This window comes from Telopea speciosissima, chromosome 2 (assembly GCF_018873765.1).
Source record: "Telopea speciosissima isolate NSW1024214 ecotype Mountain lineage chromosome 2, Tspe_v1, whole genome shotgun sequence".
In the NCBI taxonomy this organism is placed as follows: Eukaryota; Viridiplantae; Streptophyta; class Magnoliopsida; order Proteales; family Proteaceae; genus Telopea; species Telopea speciosissima.
This window is the reverse complement of record NC_057917.1, coordinates 11429974-11448167: the sequence shown is the minus strand read 5'-3', so window position 1 is coordinate 11448167 and position 18194 is coordinate 11429974. Positions and strand designations below refer to the sequence as shown.

Sequence of the window (18194 nt, the reverse complement as noted above, 5' to 3'; positions counted from 1 at the left end):
GAGGTGATGGCATCAGAGCTAGATTTGATCATAGAGTTAGAAGAAATGGTGGAGGGGTTGATGTAGTACGCATTATAAGAGAAGAGTAAAGGAAGGAGAGAAGGGGGTAGATTTATTCCTGGGTTGGGAGGGTGACTATTATGTGTCTAATGGGGCCCACTCTAGTGTATGGGTGCTAGATTGGGTCAGCCTAATATATTATAGGTTAAAGAACTTGATTTAACCCGTTCCATCAGCTCTGAAGCTTTTAGTGTATCGATCAAGTACCTAATAGTGACAAAGAAGGAAAAAGATTCAACTTTACTCTAATACCATGCATGTAAGAAGAGATATTTTGTAACCGTAATTGAATGAATAAACAATATTTATGTGAGAAGATGGCAAGTACCTTGTATGGTCAGAGAACCCTCTCCCTTATATTTATACAAATTCTTTCCTTATAAGTGACGGCTGTAACCTATTAAGTTAATGCGCTGGGTCAAGGTCAACAAAAGGATAATAACTCAATAATTAACCTCATGTGTTTTCCCCAAATAATTTAAAAAATTTCCTATTGTAATTTATTTAATCAAGTAAAAACAATATAATAAAATATGGAGAAAATTTTGGATTGGATAATACTCAAACTTCCTAAGCCATAATGTAATAGGATGATCCGATGAAGTGAATACGAAAATTCAGCTACATGATATGTTCCCATTATCAATCCACTTGGATCCTATCTGTGAAATGACTAAAACCCCCCTTATTTTGCGGGATTGGACCGTCTAGCTCCTGCTATGACTGGAGGAGAGTCAAATTGATTACCAATTAATCTCCACTTTATTTTAAAACTTATTACCTCCTTTAAAGTTATCTATTGGCTCATACATATAGAGAAAGAGAGAGAGAGAATCATAACTCATAACTCATAACTCATAACTCATAAGGCAATAGGATGAAAGACAAAGTTCCCAATTAAAGAGAGAGAGAGAGAAAAAGAGTCATAACTCATAACTCATAACTCATAACTCATAACTCATAAGCCTAAGGCAATAGGATGAATGACAGAGTTCCCAATTGAAATTTTATATGAAGGGACGTGAGAGAGAGTGAGGTTCGTGTGTTCTGACTTCTGACTCCCAACTTAAGTCAACGATCTCATTTCATAATACAACCATGAAACCAGTCCTGTGGATTCCCAAAACGGAAGCTGGTTTTAACAAAACTAGCTCCTATTTTCTTTTCCTGTAAACCCCCTCTCCCCCTAACCCACCCACTTGCTTTTACCTATAAAAACACTCCTCTTTCTTCTCAATTCTCTTGCATCTCTTCTATTAATTTGTTCTTCTATTCCCACAAAGTCTCAATATTGTCTTCCCCCATGACCCTCTCCTCAACTCCCAAGGTAACTTTTCTTGCTTGTGTCCAAGTTTCTTTAATTTTCTTGCTTTCATTTCCCGTCTCCATGCTTGGTTGGGTTGGTCTAATAAAAAAATATTTTTTATTTCACAGGTGTTCGACGATATTCACTCATCAGCTTCAATGACTGGTTTGATTGTAGCTGAGAACAAGAGAGAAGATGATTCCTCATCAGGGAGCCAATACCAAAAAGGAGTGAAACATCTATGTGAGAATGGCATTACAATTGTCCCAAACAAGTATGTATTGCCTTTACCAGAGAGACCCATTAATGCCACTTCTGAAGAAGGTAACCATATTCAGTTGCCCATCATCAATTTTGCTCAGTTACAAGGCCCTGACAGACAACAAGTTCTTAATACCTTATCAAAAGCTTGTGAAGAATATGGGATTTTTCAGGTGGGTTTCATAAAAATTGAATTTTTCTTTTAACAAAATTGTTTAGGAAAGTTTGAAAAAAATAATGGGTTTTCATTGAAATATATATCATAACAGGTGATCAATCATGGAATTCCAATCAATGTTATAAGTAGTATGATTGATGTGAGTAAAGAGTTCTTTGAGCTTCCTTATGATGAGAGGGAAAAGTATATGACATCAGATTTGAGTGCACCTGTTCGATATGGAACAAGCTTTAATCAGACTAAAGATGGGGTTTTTTGTTGGAGAGATTTCTTAAAGCTTGTCTGCAATTCTTCTACTTCGGATATCCTTGCTTGTTGGCCTTCCTCACCTGTGGACTTGAGGTGACAATCCTTTCCTATTCATTTTTTTTGTTTCTTTTGGAAGGAGTGGGGACTGGTAGGATCTCTCTTATATTAGAATGGACATTTAATTATTTATGTTTCTATGATGATCTAAAAATTGCACAAGAATCTAGGAAGAGGGCATTATTTGTTTATAGACTTTATTCTCGTTCTTATCTTAAAAAATAGGGTTTTCTTCCCGGCACTATTAGCCTAGTGAAATATAACGCTTCACTATTTACCACATGTGATAGAGGATCACAAATGTATCTTATTAGTACAATTTCAACTTAAAATGGGATCTGGCTTTCCTCCAGCCGTGACGGGAACTTGAGGCTGGGTCCAGTCGGATCATTATCCTCTGTCATGACTGCCCAAACAGCACCTGCTGTCTCCTCACATGGGGGCGAAATGACAACTTAACCTCCCTGTCCGAACACACTGTCCGTGGGAGGTTAAATCGTTATTTTGCATCCCATGTGAGTGGACAACACTGTGCTATTCGAACAGCGAACAACAGAGGATAAAAATCCGGGTCTAGCCCAACAAAAACACCCAAAAACAGGGGGGGGGGTGGTATGATCATTTCATAGGGGGGCCCACTTGGGTCACACTTGTGAAATGATCAAAACCACCCTAGTTTTTTTGTGTTTTACTGGGCTGGACCCTCCAGCTCCCACCACGGCTAGAGGAGAGCCAAATTGCTTAAAATGAACAGAGGAAGTGTTAAAATTACAAAATATGTCATTTTATATTTTATATTCATTTCCATTTGATGGTGTTGTGGTACTTTTACTAAAATTTTGAATCAGAGTTTGACCATTTTCCCGTACTTTGGACTAAATTTTGTCCATTGAAATGTATATGCAGTGGAGTCCTCTATCACATGGACTAACTCTTGTACTCCAAAATGGCAAATAGTGAAACACGTAGCGACACCTAGAAAGAATCAAAAAAAAATATATATATATATATATTTATATATCCACATGATCACTTGGACAAGGCTTTGTGTCTCAATTGTGAAGTTATGTTTCACCTACTCAATTTTATAGTAACCAGATCTATTGCTTTGTTATCAATGATCACAACTAATCATATAACTTTTTTCTTGATTAATTAATTTAAACAGGCAATTGGTGTTTACTTATTCTAAACAAACCAAATCCTTGTTTGACATGCTTATGAAGGCCATCCTAGAGAGCCTAGGATTGGTAGAGAATGAAAATGAAGATCATTTCTTACAACAATTCCAAGATGGAAGCCAGCTAATGTTTATCAATTTCTTCCCATCCTGCCCTGAACCTGAACTTACTTTAGGAATGCCTCCTCATTCTGACTATGGTTCCCTCACCCTTGTTCTTCAAGATGAAGTTGAAGGTCTTCAGATACAACACCAAGGAAACTGGTTCACTGTCAAACAAATCCCCAACTCTTTCGTCGTAAACGTCGGCGATCATCTTGAGATATTCAGCAATGGAAGATATAAGAGTGTGTTACATAGGGTTCTTGTGAACTCTACAAGGTCTCGTATATCAGTGGCTTCATTACATAGCTTGTCATTTGAGACAGTAGTTCAACCAGCTCCCAAATTGATCAATGAATCTAATCCAAGACGTTACAAGGATACAGATTTTGCTGCTTTCCTTAAATACTTATCATCTTGTGAATCAAAGAAGAAGAATTTTCTTGAGTCTAGGAAGTTTACTTCAATTGAAAGAAATTAAATTCAAGAAAAGTTGAGATAGGTTGACTTTTGTAAGATATGATCAGGTAACTAGTAATGATTTTGTCGCAGAGTGTAAGGAATATCATGTATAGTAGATCTTACATGAAATAAAAAATAATAATAAAAAAAGATAATGACAACCTTTATAACTCATTCCTCTTGTCTTCTCTTCTCCATATGTCATCTTCTTGTATTAAATGTTGTTTAGTCTTTGTCTTTTCATCTGTTTTTTTTCGTTTAAATTTTTTTTGTTTTTCCTCGTATAAGAACTTGTAATTTTGTCTTTCTTGTGCTTTGTTTTTGGGCAATGCACCTTTTTGTGTGGAATGTTTAGTCCCTCATTAGAAGTGGAAGAGAAAGGATAAAGGCATATATATATAGGATATGATTCTATAAGGGTGTAAGCCCCTTAGAGGAGAAATTCTCCCGTCACTGCTATATTAGGTGTTCAAGATGTTATTTTACACACGTGCATGCACAAGCCAGGTCGGACTGTCAAGAGTCACACCTACTCGATGGGGTACCTTCAAAGGACACTAACTTCCTAGCACTTGGATAAGAATGTTTTAATCCAATTCATCTAAATCAATGGACACACCCATTTCATGTGGTGCCTTCAAAAGTAGTATTACTCTTGCTACTCTCTCTCTCTCTCTCATACTTTTATGCTGCCTGTTTATCACTACAGTGTTTTTGTAATTGCATACTTGTGTGGTCTAAATACTCAAGTTCTCAAAGGGGTTTGTAGTAGCAAAGTGCACTGTTACTGCCAGAAGCTAACAAGCTAGGTTGTTATATCTTGGAGACCTACTCGCACACACCCGGTTTCACCTGTAGGGGCAATTAAGGTTTTAAGGAAAGTGCCCATTGGTACACCTCAGCTTACTCTGTCATCTTGCTGAATAAGTACATCTCTCATAATTGTTGTTGTTAAATCATTTGGTGCTACACATCTTTTGACACAGTTACAGATCAATCCAAACGTGAAAACAACCAATTAAAAAAAATATTGGGAGCACATTGTTGCATGTCTGTGGTAAAAACCTTTCCTACTCACATTTTAAAACCCAACAACTGCGAAGTTTTGTGGACAGATAGACCCTTAGGTTTATATTCATGTCAAGTTTCAGCTCTATAAGAATTTGTCACATGGAAAAACAAAGATTAAAAATCTAGGTCTGTGGGAGAGTGCACAGTGGTTGCCAAAGTACCGTAGGTATTCATATGGATACATATGGAATGCATGCCAATACATGTGAGTTTATTTGATTGACTCTAAACTGTGAAATTTGATATATAGCTAATTCAGACCATGACTTCTTTTATCCAATGATCATAATATCCACATTATCTGTCCACGTGGTGGTGCATATAGGTTCCTAAAGCGGTCATTTAAGAACCTTTTGTAAATATATTATGGGAAAAAGATCTCTGTCCGGGAGTGTGGCCTACGCCAGCACTCCCAAGAGTCTATCTCTCTCCTCCCTATTTGAAAAGACACCTCTACCCCCTTGTTTTAAGGAGGAGAGAGATAGACACATGGGAGTGCTGGCATGGGCCACACTCCCAGACAGAAAATTGTTTCCTATATTTTATATAAAAATTAAAAGAAGGGGACAAAAGAAAATTTCAAACAAGATACGAAGACAGCTATTCCCATGGCCAAACACCCATGAACTTGGCATTTTTCTTTTCCTCCTAATTTTTAAGCTTCCTACAGCCTACCCCTTCCAGTTGCACATATCATGTATTGAAATAGACCAAATTAAGTTTCACCGCAACACAACCAATTGTTTGTGACCAAGATAAGAACCCTAATAACATAGATTCGACCTAAACCAGTGTCGTTCATTCACAAGTTTAAACTCGGTGAACCGCAATAGCGGTCCCGAAAATGGCCAACTAGGTTATATTTTTGTGTTGATAACCGACATCAGCAAAAAATTCTTCAAGATCATTCATTCCAAACCTGAAAATTTTTCTCTAAGGTATCTGGAATCATCGATCAATCTAATTGGCACTGGAATTTTTATTTGCTTGAAAATTTCTTACATCATTAGATAGAAAAGAAATTATGAAAATTAACTTGGGTCTACAACAAAGAGAATATCCTGGTGATCAATGGAGTCTTCGGGCAACCTCTTCTCAACAAGGAGACCTCCTGGTGAGCATGAGCATGAAGTGCACCATGGCTCACCAACTGCACTAGGCAGCTGTTGGTGTCCTTTATCATATGTTACTCCATCTAATAGAAGCACAAATATGTATTTATGGATTCAAGAGTGGGACAAATCAGGTTTGTGAATAAAAAAAGTGCATTTCATATTGAGTTTCTTTAGATTGTCTAGAATTATTTGTTGGTTTCTTTGGCTAGTCAGGAATAACTTCATTTTCAAGAAAAAAGAATGGAACCCCCCCCCCCCCCCCCACAACTGAAGGTGTTTAAAGCTGCTCAATACTACTATGCAGAATTATGGAAATTAATTGACTCCATTTGGTTGCAAGGGAAATTAGAAGGAAGAGAAGGAAAGTGAAAATTCTCAAACTTGAAAAAATGAAATTTTGAATTCATTACTCAACATGATTGTGTAAACTAATTAAAATTCTTACTATATTTAGTAATGATACTTTTTAAATGTAATTTTTGTTTAATTTTTTAAAGTTAAAGGATTTGGATGCAAAGTAGGGCGAAACTTAACTACTAAATATGGATTGATTTGGAGTTAGTGATATAATCATGTGAGGTAATGATTATTTCACGTTTATGACTTGCGACAATTCTCTGCTTTTAGTCCATAGGAAATTGGGAACGGAAGATGGCAAGAGTTTTTATGCATTCAATGGGTCTGAATAGTTGAAGTATAAGGACCCTAAACAGCCCTTGAATAGCCGGATCATGGACCTGATAAGCCAGATTGGGTTGGGTTGAGCCCGGTAGGGTAAGGCGTTGGCTGTGATATCCCAGCCCAACTTAGGGCTGGGCTAGGACTGGGTTGAGTTAAGGGGACCTAGGATTGGGCTGGGGTTTTAAAAAATATGGCCCAGCCCAACCTCGTTGCAGCCTTAATTGGATATGTAGACAATATTATGGGTAAGTCACAACTCAAATTATTTCAAACTCAATCAATCAAATGCCCTTTTATTTTATTTTTTCAACCCTTCATGTATTGACAAGTAATTTTCCATAAATTTTTTTTTTTCTTCAAAACTCTACTTTACCACATGGCCTAGTCTATTTTGGATGAAACATGATATATGACCAACGAACCTTTGGGCCTACATGTCCACAACATTTTAGCTTTATCAAACATGCGAAGAGTGTCCATAAATGTGTGGTAGATTATATACTTCTTTACAATACTATACACACATAGTTCTATGCTCAGCTCTTCCAAAGCTTTGGGCTTGTGGGCCAAATCAATGGAAAGCCCATAAAAAAATTTCTAATGTAAAAGCACCTTGTTTCCCTTTACCATGACAAAGGATGGAGGGCCGATAAGGGTGTCAATTCGGTATGGAACCGGGTATTCGGTTTGGATCTGGTTCGGTTTCAAGCAGTGGCAGTGTGATCCAAATCGGACCAAGTTCCAGATCGGTTCTAGAATTGAATACTCTAACTGATCCTGGTCGCTTCGGTTTGGATCTGGTGACAATTCGGTTCTTATCTGGTTACTACATCCAATTACTATATCCAAAAAAAAAAACTCATAGAGAGAGAGAGACCATTACTTTTATACCTTCAATACACAACATTGTAGCCTTTGCTTGACTTGGAATAATGCAGTAAGACCAATGGAGGAGAGGAAACGGAGAATTGAAATGATGATCCCACAAACTTTACCTTCAGCCTTCAATGTCATTCAAGACTCATGAGCACAGAAGAAGCTTAGAGAGGGAATAACTCCAACTTGCATGGAGGTGGAAATTGCAAGGTTGTTGAAGATGGAGAATCGACTATGAAGCCGTTGCAACACTACTAGAGACGAAGAAGATGAAGCGGTAAAGAGAAACAGATGAAGAATTAAAGAGTTACAAAAGAAGTCGTGATCCTGAAAAAATCTGTATTTAATAAGACGTAAGGAATAAGGAGTAAGTGAGTCTAAGGCTTTAAGACACTAAAGGTTAACCGTCAACTTAGAGTCTTAAACCATTAAAACTCTAAACCTAATAAACTACTATGGTCTTAAGTTAACTTCTAAGGTAGGTATATGGTTAGATCCGTCGGTTTAGTGGGTAAATCCGGATCTGAACTGAATCGAATTATAAAGACATTTTCAGATCTAGGACTTAACGATATTAAATTTGGTCCAGATCAATTCAAGTTATTCGATCAGGATCCGAATTCGGTATTTGGTTCCTGGTTACTCATTAACACCCTTAATGGTGGAATAAGTATGGAAAGCAGACCTAGTTTTTATGTACGGACTTATACGTACATGATCGTGCCTTTCAACTGTTGGATAGAGGCTGATGTGTAATTATACGTCCCTTCTCTACTCTCTGCCCTATCCAACAATTGAAAGCATGACCGTGTGCTGTGCATAAAACCTTTTGTCATAACATAATGACGATGATAATAACGATACTTGTAACGTAGAAGTTTGACACTTTCGGAGGTATTTCACTTATAGTTTTGGTCAGTTTCAAAATTGATACTGTACCCAATATGTATTGATCCGGATCGAATATTTTTACTCTCAAAGATATTTATACTAACATGAATTTTGACCATTTTACGCTCTGTCGGTACCATATCACTGATTCGGTATCAATCAGGTATCAATATCCTAAAACCCTATGCCACTTCAAAGATGTTGAAGGGATGCTTTCATATATCTTGAAGAACTGTCCCCACAGTACATAAAAACTCTGTGATAATAAGTTGTAAGAGTGTGACTCCAGCATAATTTTGGGTCAGGGAAAGCTGCCACACATCTCCTCTCTCCTAAATTTAGGTCACTTTGTTTGGTGGATGTTTCCTTACCTTATCAGTTAATTATCAGCATTCCTGACTGACTTAATTTGTTTTAATTTGGAACTCTTCCTATAAATGTATTTAAGTTTCATCAGAAACCAAGTCTACCTGATTTCCAATTCTAACTACAATTCCTTGAAGACTCTTCAGTGTGTTTGAGGCCCATTGGACTTTTGAATTGAAATGTCTTGATTCTTAAGAAGGTTTGTTGCGAACTATATAATGAGATCATCATAAAGCTTATCTTTTTGGCTTGGCCCCATTCAATCTTTTGTCAGAACCATCCAATATTGGTTGGTCCAATCCTTTGGTTGCTTGCAAGGTTTCCATACTCATATAGCTTTTAAAGAACACAACCAAAAAAAAAAAACACAAAAAAAAAGGTAATTAAATGAAACCTATATTGCCTACTTGACAAATACACAAGACTAGTCTTCCCCTTCTACTTTAATTTTTTTTTTTTTTTTTGGGAGGGGAGGGGGTGGTGTCTGGAGCTTATTGGCCAGCTTCTGGGTATTGAAATTTTCATATTGGATGTATCTTTTTGCCCACAATTTCAACAGAAGATAAATTTAGAGAAGCCATAAGAGCATTGAGAATCTAAAGTGGAGAAGCTATCCAAATATGTATTTTTGAAATCCAGATAAAAACTAGGTATGGATAAGGGGTAATGTGCATCTAGTCACCTAGTTTATGGATCCATTTACTTGTTTTTTATGGTGTACTTGGAATCGAATCGAATACCCGGTTTCAGATCGATTTACACCCTTAGCTAAATGCGCACCTAGTCACGTAGTTTTTGGGATCCGTTTCAATTTTTTTGTTCATTTATTTTCTACTTTTGAATATTGTGTATCTACCTATCTAGAACTAGGGATGTAAATGGATCGGATTGGGCTCAAATACGGATTGGATGTGATTGGATACAGATATTCCCTGAGAATACGGATACCTTAAACGGATTTGGATGGATTCGGATACGGATCGAATAGGACCTTCCTCCCCTAGCAGATACAATTCACTCTCAGTCCATATCTCTTAGATCATGATTCTCTTTTCCTCATATTCTAGAACCTATTGAATCTTAAAAAACCCTCAAGATCATTATTTACTTAATTTTTTATTATTAAGTATTCGGATTTTTTTTCGGACGGAGTTTTAACGGAGTATCCGGATTTTTTTTTCCGGATATCTCTAAATGAATACGGATGTCCCTAAACGGATATAGGTGCAGATCGGATTTGGATTTTTAGATATTCATTTACATCCCTATCTAGAACCATATTTTTATCCTCAAGATTTGATAAAACCAGTCTTCTTTGTTGTTGTTCTATTTGTTCTATAAAGTTTAAAGGGAGTGTCTTAACTACACTTCTAGAAGTGTATTTAGAACTTGACACTTTTTTTATTGCCCTTTGTCTCTACTCTCAAAAGTTCTTTAAAATATAGGTATAAAAAGGTTTTCAAAAATAAGTTGAAATTGATATATCATTATGTCATTATCAAAGTGTGTCATTGACGTACACATATTTTGAGTACATGTATAAAATAATATTATTATCCTCATTAGAGACAAATTATCTGTCATACTAAAAGGAAAAAAAAAGAAGTAAAATTACAAATTATTTAACACCTTGAAAGACGTCAATAAAAAAATTCCAATAAAAACATATAGAATAGGCTGCAAGTTCATCTATCTTGCCAACCCCTAACTGTGATTGGCCTACTTGGATATTTGGATATGGGCAAACTATTTAGCTTGAAACTTTTCAAGAAAAAAATAAAATAAAAAATCCAAATGAGGACATGGAGAAAAGACTTTGATACATCTTATGACTCACATTTGAATGTTCTAATTTTGAATTTATTTTAGCAATAGAACTATAACATTTACATAATTTTTTTGGGGGAAAAGAATGTTGCTTGGTCGTATACCCCTACTTCCAGACGATACAAGGGATGGTGAAATGACCGCCTTGCCCCCATGTTGGATGCCTAGACACACACTCCCATTGGCCCCTGTGTTGGTGCAAGGCTATCCAACCAAGCAATGTTCTCTCTCTTTTTTTTTGTTTTTGTTTTTGTTTTTATTTTTTTGGTTTGGGGGGGTGAAGTTTAAGAAGGGTGTGCCTTAGTGAAACGGTAAGGTTGTTCCATTCGAGTCTGGAAACAGCTTCTTTGTGAAAGCAAGGATAAGATTGCGTACATTATGACCCTCCCCAGATCCCGCAATGACAAAAGCCTCGTGCACTAAATACACCCTTATTTTTTTTTAAGTTTAAGAAGCTTTTGCATCAATTGATCCAATATTAATTACTAGAACAAAATGACCAAATGATAAAGTTTCTCTAAGCATAATAATAAGGGAACAAAAGGTATTTAGGGATCTATGTAAAATATATGGTGATAAGAAATACTTTATGACTATACACTCTGTCATTGGTGAGAGAGCATTGATTCATCTTTCTTACTTTACAGAGAGATCAAGTTAAGTACAAAATATGGTCGGTTAGATTTTGTCTTTTCTTTCCCCTTTTCCAATTTCTGATGTTCTTGTTTTCCTTTTGGCAGTTAACGAATCTAACCATATAGTTTATAAAAATTTCTTAAACCCATAAAAAGGAGAAAAAAAAAAAGAAAGTTAAAGTGGTGAAATAATACGGTAAGAAGTGTGAAGTTGAAGTAATATTGGTATTGTATGAACATGAATTAGGATACCAAGTCTTAATTAGGAAGATTAATTAAAGTAATATAATTAAACCCACTTTAACGGTTATCTCTTCAGACCCTAGACCCCCTTTTTTATGTTCTTTGTTCCAAAGAAGTCTCTTTATTCTGTCAAAATGAAGTAATGAGGAGTAGCTTATGCTCTAAGCTCTCCTTAAAAGCTTCTTCATCCATGATTCTCTCTCTCTCTCTCTCTCTCTTTCTTTGTCTGTTCTTTCTGTCATTGTCGAATGGTTGAGACGAAGAAGATGGAAAGCATTAAAAAGTTTGATGGAGAGATATGGGGGAGATGCCTTAGTAGTTAGTACTTAATTTGGTATACCAACCAGTACTTTACTCAACCAAAATCTTAATTATTAGTTTCTTTCTTCACGAGAAAAGGCTACCCCATCCCCTTCTCTCTTCCTCTACTACTAATTAACTAATAAGTACCAAATCTGGTAATACTACAAATCTACAAAATATTTTAGCTTAAATTCATTTGGATTTAAGCTTGGGTGATGACTACGTACGTGCCATCTTCTCTCATGTCCTAAAAGATACTGTCCTCTTCTCAAACTCTGATTGATGGGTTTTGATGAATGGATTGGCTGCAGCAAAGATTTGTACAATCATGAGTAGGGCAGCAGCAGAGTCCGAAATACTGTTCTGTGAAAACTTTATGGGTTCCACCATATCCGTGGTTTTAGTGTACAGTATCGGATTGGGTATCGGTCATCTTTAAAAACGGTACGATATCAATACAGATCAATCATATTGGATAATTTTATTTCTAGTTTTCCTTAAAATTGATTTTTTTTAAATTATTCTACCCCTTATCCGTATTGGTATCAGCCAGGTATTGGTATCGGTCATCTTCAAAACTATGCAATTTTGGCAGTATCGGGCGATCTAATACTGATACCTCAAACCATGACCATATCTAAACAGGACTTGAGTCCACTGGTTTACCCACACCAAATTGACATATAGAGGGTTTGATCGTATCTACAAACGAAAAATGGGTCGTCTAATAATAATGAGGGAAGGGATTTATGGCCAGGTTGTGTAGCCCCTGTGCCAATGCGGGTGCCAATGCGAGGTCCAATGGGAGCACGTGCATGGGCATCTAAGGGGAGGGATTGCGTGGTCATTTCACTATCCCATGTGAGAGGGTATAGGGACTAGGGACATTGTTAGTAAACGATCTTTTTCACTAAAAATAATAAATGAAAAGAATGATGTATGGTCGCGTGGATACTGTGCTCAAACACACGAGCAAGCAAAATTATCATATTGCTCCCCCCCCCCCCATAAAATAATAAAAAATCTCATCCATAATGATGCCCCTGCACATGCTCTCATTGGCCCCCCACACTAGTGCAGGGGCTATACGATCAGGTAGTGATCTCTTGACCTAACGGAGAAAGAACACTACCTGGTTGAAATTACCACCCTAGTCCTTGTGAAGTTAAAACCCCCATCCATGTTGATGTCTCTGCACATGCCTCCATACTGGTGTAGAAACTACATGACCAAACAACAATCTCTTGCCTAATAGTAATAATTAATAAGAAGGGGCGTTGTTCTCTGTGCCACAGCACAGGCTGCCCCAGGCACATGGGGGAGATTTTTCATTTCATAAGAAACACGATCGTCATTTCACCCTTCCTATGTCTAAGCGTAGTTGCCAGACAGCCTGGCAGTCTTAATTGTATAACACAACTAAGATGAGAAGGGAAGAAAATTATCTAAAAAAAGAGAAGAGGAGAAGATGGCACGACAGAGTAGCATTTCTGTAATGTTTATTCATTTATAGGTACCAAGTCTTTATCTCAATCATCCTTGAAATTGCTTGAAATTAAAATTTTAAAAAAAAATTTTAAATGATGTGGATCCCAAAGACGTGTCAATCACTCAATATTGAAAATGTCAAAACCATAAGAAATCAAATTAAGAAATTAAAAGCCTTCTCCATCATTTTTTCTTCAAATGAAAGCAAACCCAACTCTCCATCATTTTTCCTTCAAATGAAGGCAAACCCAACCCTCCTCCTCCTCTTCCTCCGTTCTTCTCCTGGAATTATATATGAGAAAATAAAAAGTAATTTAAAAAATAAAAATAAACAGAAACTATTATTACTGCATGAACCACGCATTCCCAATAAAGTAATAACAGTAAATTTTATATTAATTAATATAAAAACCAGGGTGTAGATCCCGATTGGGCCCCGAACTCGAAGGATCACGGGAATGAAATGAACCAAATCTAAATTTTGAGTAATAGAACAACAGAATTCTGTCTATTCTACATACAACAATCGAAAAATACTCATTAATGTTGTGTTTCTCGATCGATCTTCCTCATCATAAACACAATAATCATCGAATAACCAAAGTTGAGAATTAATTACAGAGAGTACGTCGTCTGCTTCCTCATCGATCACTCAAACTTCTTCTTGTCGTTGATGAAATCAACATTGGATTTGGAATCGAAATTGGAATTGGAACAGCATCGCTTCTTGGTTGATGACCTGAAAAAGGATTCAATTTCTTCTCGACCCACGATTTCAAAGAATCGCAATTCATCCAATAGTTTCCTCTTACAAGAAATCACCCGTCTTTGTTTCTTTGGTGCAGGTGGGCAGCTTCGCATGACCGGTATCTTGTGCTCATCTGATGTGGGTGTTCGACATTCTTCATTATTGTTGTTGTCTTGTTGCGTTTCCACTTCCTCAGCGGCGGCGGTGGCAGTGGCGGTGGCGGGTCGTAGCCGGATCTCCGGCAAACTATGCTGCAATTCAAGATCTGTAGACATGACTAACTTACCAAAGAGATCGAGGAGAGGAGAGGAGAGAAGAAGAGAACACCGAGCCCCTATATGAAGATGCTGAGTAGGGAGGCGTGCGAGAGAAGGATTGTTGGGGGTCCTTTATTTATTAATTTAACTATAAGCAATGTACACAACTACACATGCTCTTAAGCCAAAAGGTACAACAATCACTGTTTGAATATAGGTATATTCTGATCTTAATGATCGGATGTCTCTCTATAGATCAGAATCATCAGATATAGATATATATATTCTGAAATCAAAATCAATTAAACCAATGGTTCTATCTTTTTTTTTTTTTTAATCTCACTTCTTTGTCAAGTTTCTTAAATTCTAAGTCTGAGTTTGGACTTTGGACCACACAAAACCTTATGTGTTGGTGTGATCTGTTTTATGTGACTTTTTCTCTTATTACTTTTCTAAAATTGGGATGGGTAGGCATGTGCTATGTAACGTAGCTAATTTCTTATGTACAGTTTAAGCCATTCAAGATTTTTAGAGTGTGGACAGAAACCGAATTATCACTGAGTAATAAGATCGAACACCTCATCTTCACTCTCTCTATTGCTAGTTGTGTGGGTTGTCGTTCTGTCTCTTTCTTTCCATATGGATCTCCATAACGACAACGTGCATAGGATACCCAGATGGGGAGAAATGGGGTGTGGCTTTGAATAGTATAGCCCACCTAATTAGTAATTACTATAAAGATTAGAGTAGGAGAGAACAGTGGGGAAGAGTCTATGATTGATTGATGAGAGATGCATCTTTGCACGTGAATTGCCTGCTCAACCGTCGTTTTGCTTGGTTTTCACCGCCACCATTAGAAAAAGGTGGACGGAGAAATCTTAAATTATTGTTTTTACGAGGAAGGATAAAGTGAGTGGTTCTTGGCTTCTTTTGGTTCCTTCTTTGAGGCATTAACCGTACTACAATAAGAGAGAGAGAGAGAGAGAGAGACTCCTTCATTCACCATCCAGCTCTCATCATTCTCATTCATTCACTTTATTCCTTCTACCGTCTTCTAAGTTCAACCTCTTATACGTTATTCGCATTGGAAGTAATTAAGGTTCTTAAGGGAGAAAGAGTTCATAACACGCTTCCTGCATTCAAGGTTCTTTGTCTCCCTTTCATATAAGATGAGAAAATCATTAAAGAGAATAAGCCCAGATAAAGCAAGTGTTTGTTCTTGTTCCTTATTATTTTTCTTGACATAGATCCCCAAATGGAGGAAGAAGAAGAAGAAGATGGGAAAAGCCAGATCTCTCTTCTTTAAATGTAGAGTTGGGATTAGTTTTGAGTAATTAATTAAGATGAGGGGAGGGGGAGGGGGAGGGGGAGAGGGAGAGGGTTCTCATAAACTCATATATTTTCTTTGTATACCTTTATTGATAAGTTCTGGGTTTTGACAATGATGGTTGGTTGGCTGATATGTACACATTCCACAATTAAAACTGCTTTGGGTTTGGCCTTCAACAGATCTCTCTGCTTTTGATTCATATGATCTTTTCGGCCAATGGGCATTGCCCGAGGGGCTAAATCTATCATGTGGTGGATCTGATGTGCTGTACATTTTTCACTTTTAGGTAGGCCCAAGCCTTTTACGTATACTCTATGAATCTTTTTGACTTCCCTTTTAATTAAGTGCCAAAACAAAGCAAAAAAATATAGTAAAAGACATAAATCTTTGAACAATTCTGGCCATTGAAGAAAATAATAATATTATTAAAAAAAAAAAAAAAAAAAAAGGAAGGTAAATTACACTTGAGATATCCCAAATTGAGACTGGGACAGGTTCTTGTATGAGAACCATTCTCGTACGCTACAAGGCACACAGATGGAATCCACTCACTCAAATTTGGGTTCTTTGAGAGTTGGGCCCACGTTCACGTGCATGAACGTATGAGAATGGTTCCCAGCTGTTCAGATGGAATCCACTCCATGTGGGTCCCACAAAGTGGCTCCCAGCTGTTCAGATGGAATCCATTCCATGTGGGTCCCATAGAATGGGTTCCATCTGAATAGCTGAGCCGTTCTCGTACATTCACGTACGCGAACGTGAGTTGGACTCTACTTGGTAGTTTCATTCAATCCCAAACTGAATATATTTTCGAGTTTGCCACCTCTCAGCCCCACTCCCACTCCTGACCTCATCTTCAACTCCACTTTCACTTGCACCTCCACCACCACCTCCACCACCCATTGCTGCACCCCCACCCCCTTACATTGGCCATCCCACAAACATTGAATTTTGTCCCCCCTGCGCAATGATGACAAAAGGACATGGAGAGATGATGTCTCTCTCAAGTCACCCAAGAACACATAAAAACACCCAAAAAAAATTCAAAAAATGACCAGTTTTATAAAATGATCACCCAAAGACCAAATGGAATCAAACGGAGCCGACCCAAGGCCAATGGCACCACCAGATGGACTGGTAGCTCCATCGAAATGTCTGATGACACCTCCCATGGGTTGGGAGGAGCCTCCGAGTTGCCGGTGGCACCGCCCAAGCTTGATGGCACTGTCGAATGTCTGGCAACGCCACCCAAGCCTGGGCGGTGCCACCGAACTCCGGGGATCCTCTATAAATAAAGGGCCGAGGGGTGGGGTGGTCATTTCACAGGTGGGTCCCACCTGGGCCCCACATGTGAAATGACCACCCCACCCCTATTTTTAGGGTGGTTTCAAAGCGCTGGACCATCCAGCTTCCGTCACGGCTGGGCAGGAGCTAGGTCTGTTTAACACTTTCTCACTCTTGTAACCTGACCACTTATCCAGATTCTCTAAGCAGACCATATAGAATTATGTAGCCCTTTCCACTTCTGTTAGATAGGACTACACCCATTGGGTCCTAGACTCTAACCCTAGGTGGTGACTTTTTATTTTGGAATATTGCATGATCCCAAACTCCCCCGCCCCCAATAGTAATACTCTTCAGATCTCACCCGCTCGCAAGGTGGACAACCTCCCACCCAACCCTTTGTAGCGACCCAGCACCCACCCCCTCCTCTTCCCCACGTGCCAGCACCTGAACCCACCCTTCCAGCAACGCTCCCTCCCTCTTCTGCTCACTTACCCTACCAATTCCTCGTGAATCCAATGGTGATCGCACTTCTCCCTTATCCCTCCTTCCTTGTCGACCAACGACTAAGAACTGACTCGAAAAGATTTTTTGAACTAAAGTGCCTTTGTAAGAATAACCAGAGGAGCCTGTGCACATGGTTGAGGCCAAAAATAACATGGATAAAAAATTTGTCGCCGATTACGATCTGAAGTCTATGAAGACTTCATCGATGATGGTGGTGTTGAGCGGCGACGTGGGCAATGGTTGACGGGGTTTTGGTTCGACGATATTCTCATCAATGGCTATTGCGAGAGGGGAGGGCAGGGGAAAGAAGTAGAGAAGAAGACGATGGAACGGCAATTGAAGATTTGAAGTATGTTGCAAGAGTTGAGTTAGTGTGTCTGGGTTGGGACAAGAGATGGGCCAATACTGGACGGTGACTATCCTATATATCACATGTATGTATCTCTTGAAGAGTCCCTCTTTATCTTATATTCTCCCAGGTAGAGTCCAAATGTATTTCATGTTAGAGTTCTCCTTTGTGTAGAAAGGACTGGTGTCTGGTGCACATAAGAAGAGTTGATCTATTGACCAACCTGTCGGGCTAATACCCCACTGAGCATTGCAACCAGCCACTAGGCCAAAGCCAAGGCGTGCATAATCTCCCCGTTGAATCTTCAAATAGGAGGGACCATTTATGGGGCATTTAGGACATATCACCCCCTCACATGAACAGTGATA

The 18194-nt window shown here is 38.1% G+C and overlaps 2 protein-coding genes across 2 annotated transcripts; one reads left to right on the top strand and one right to left on the bottom strand.

Moving 5' to 3' along the window:
* The first annotated feature begins 1509 nt into the window (after window positions 1-1509).
* On the top strand, window positions 1510-3983 carry LOC122652668 (probable 2-oxoglutarate-dependent dioxygenase SLC1). The gene is made up of 3 exons (XM_043846474.1): window positions 1510-1800; window positions 1897-2147; window positions 3280-3983. The coding sequence occupies exons 1-3, from the start codon at window positions 1525-1527 to the stop codon at window positions 3872-3874; spliced, it is 1122 nt and encodes a 373-aa protein (XP_043702409.1). The 5' UTR covers window positions 1510-1524; the 3' UTR covers window positions 3875-3983.
* Window positions 3984-13999: 10016 nt separating this feature from the next.
* On the bottom strand, window positions 14000-16589 carry LOC122650439 (cyclin-dependent protein kinase inhibitor SMR2-like). Its single transcript, XM_043843854.1, has 2 exons — window positions 16536-16589; window positions 14000-14350 (listed from the first exon to the last, which is right to left on the bottom strand). Exons 1-2 carry the CDS (start codon window positions 16587-16589, stop codon window positions 14000-14002), a joined length of 405 nt encoding a protein of 134 aa, XP_043699789.1.
* Window positions 16590-18194: the final 1605 nt, after the last annotated feature.

Bases quoted from the DNA above. Each gene is read 5' to 3' on its own strand.
- LOC122652668 (XM_043846474.1), top strand. From the start codon at position 1,525: ATGACTGGTTTGATTGTAGCTGAGAACAAGAGAGAAGATGATTCCTCA. The intron at 1,801-1,896 runs GTGGGTTTCATA...ATATCATAACAG, and splicing joins AAGAATATGGGATTTTTCAG to GTGATCAATCATGGAATTCC. The intron at 2,148-3,279 runs GTGACAATCCTT...TAATTTAAACAG, and splicing joins TCCTCACCTGTGGACTTGAG to GCAATTGGTGTTTACTTATT.
- LOC122650439 (XM_043843854.1), bottom strand. From the start codon at position 16,589: ATGGGTGGTGGAGGTGGTGGTGGAGGTGCAAGTGAAAGTGGAGTTGAA. The intron at 14,351-16,535 runs GTCAGGAGTGGG...CTTGAATTGCAG, and splicing joins AAAGTGGAGTTGAAGATGAG to CATAGTTTGCCGGAGATCCG.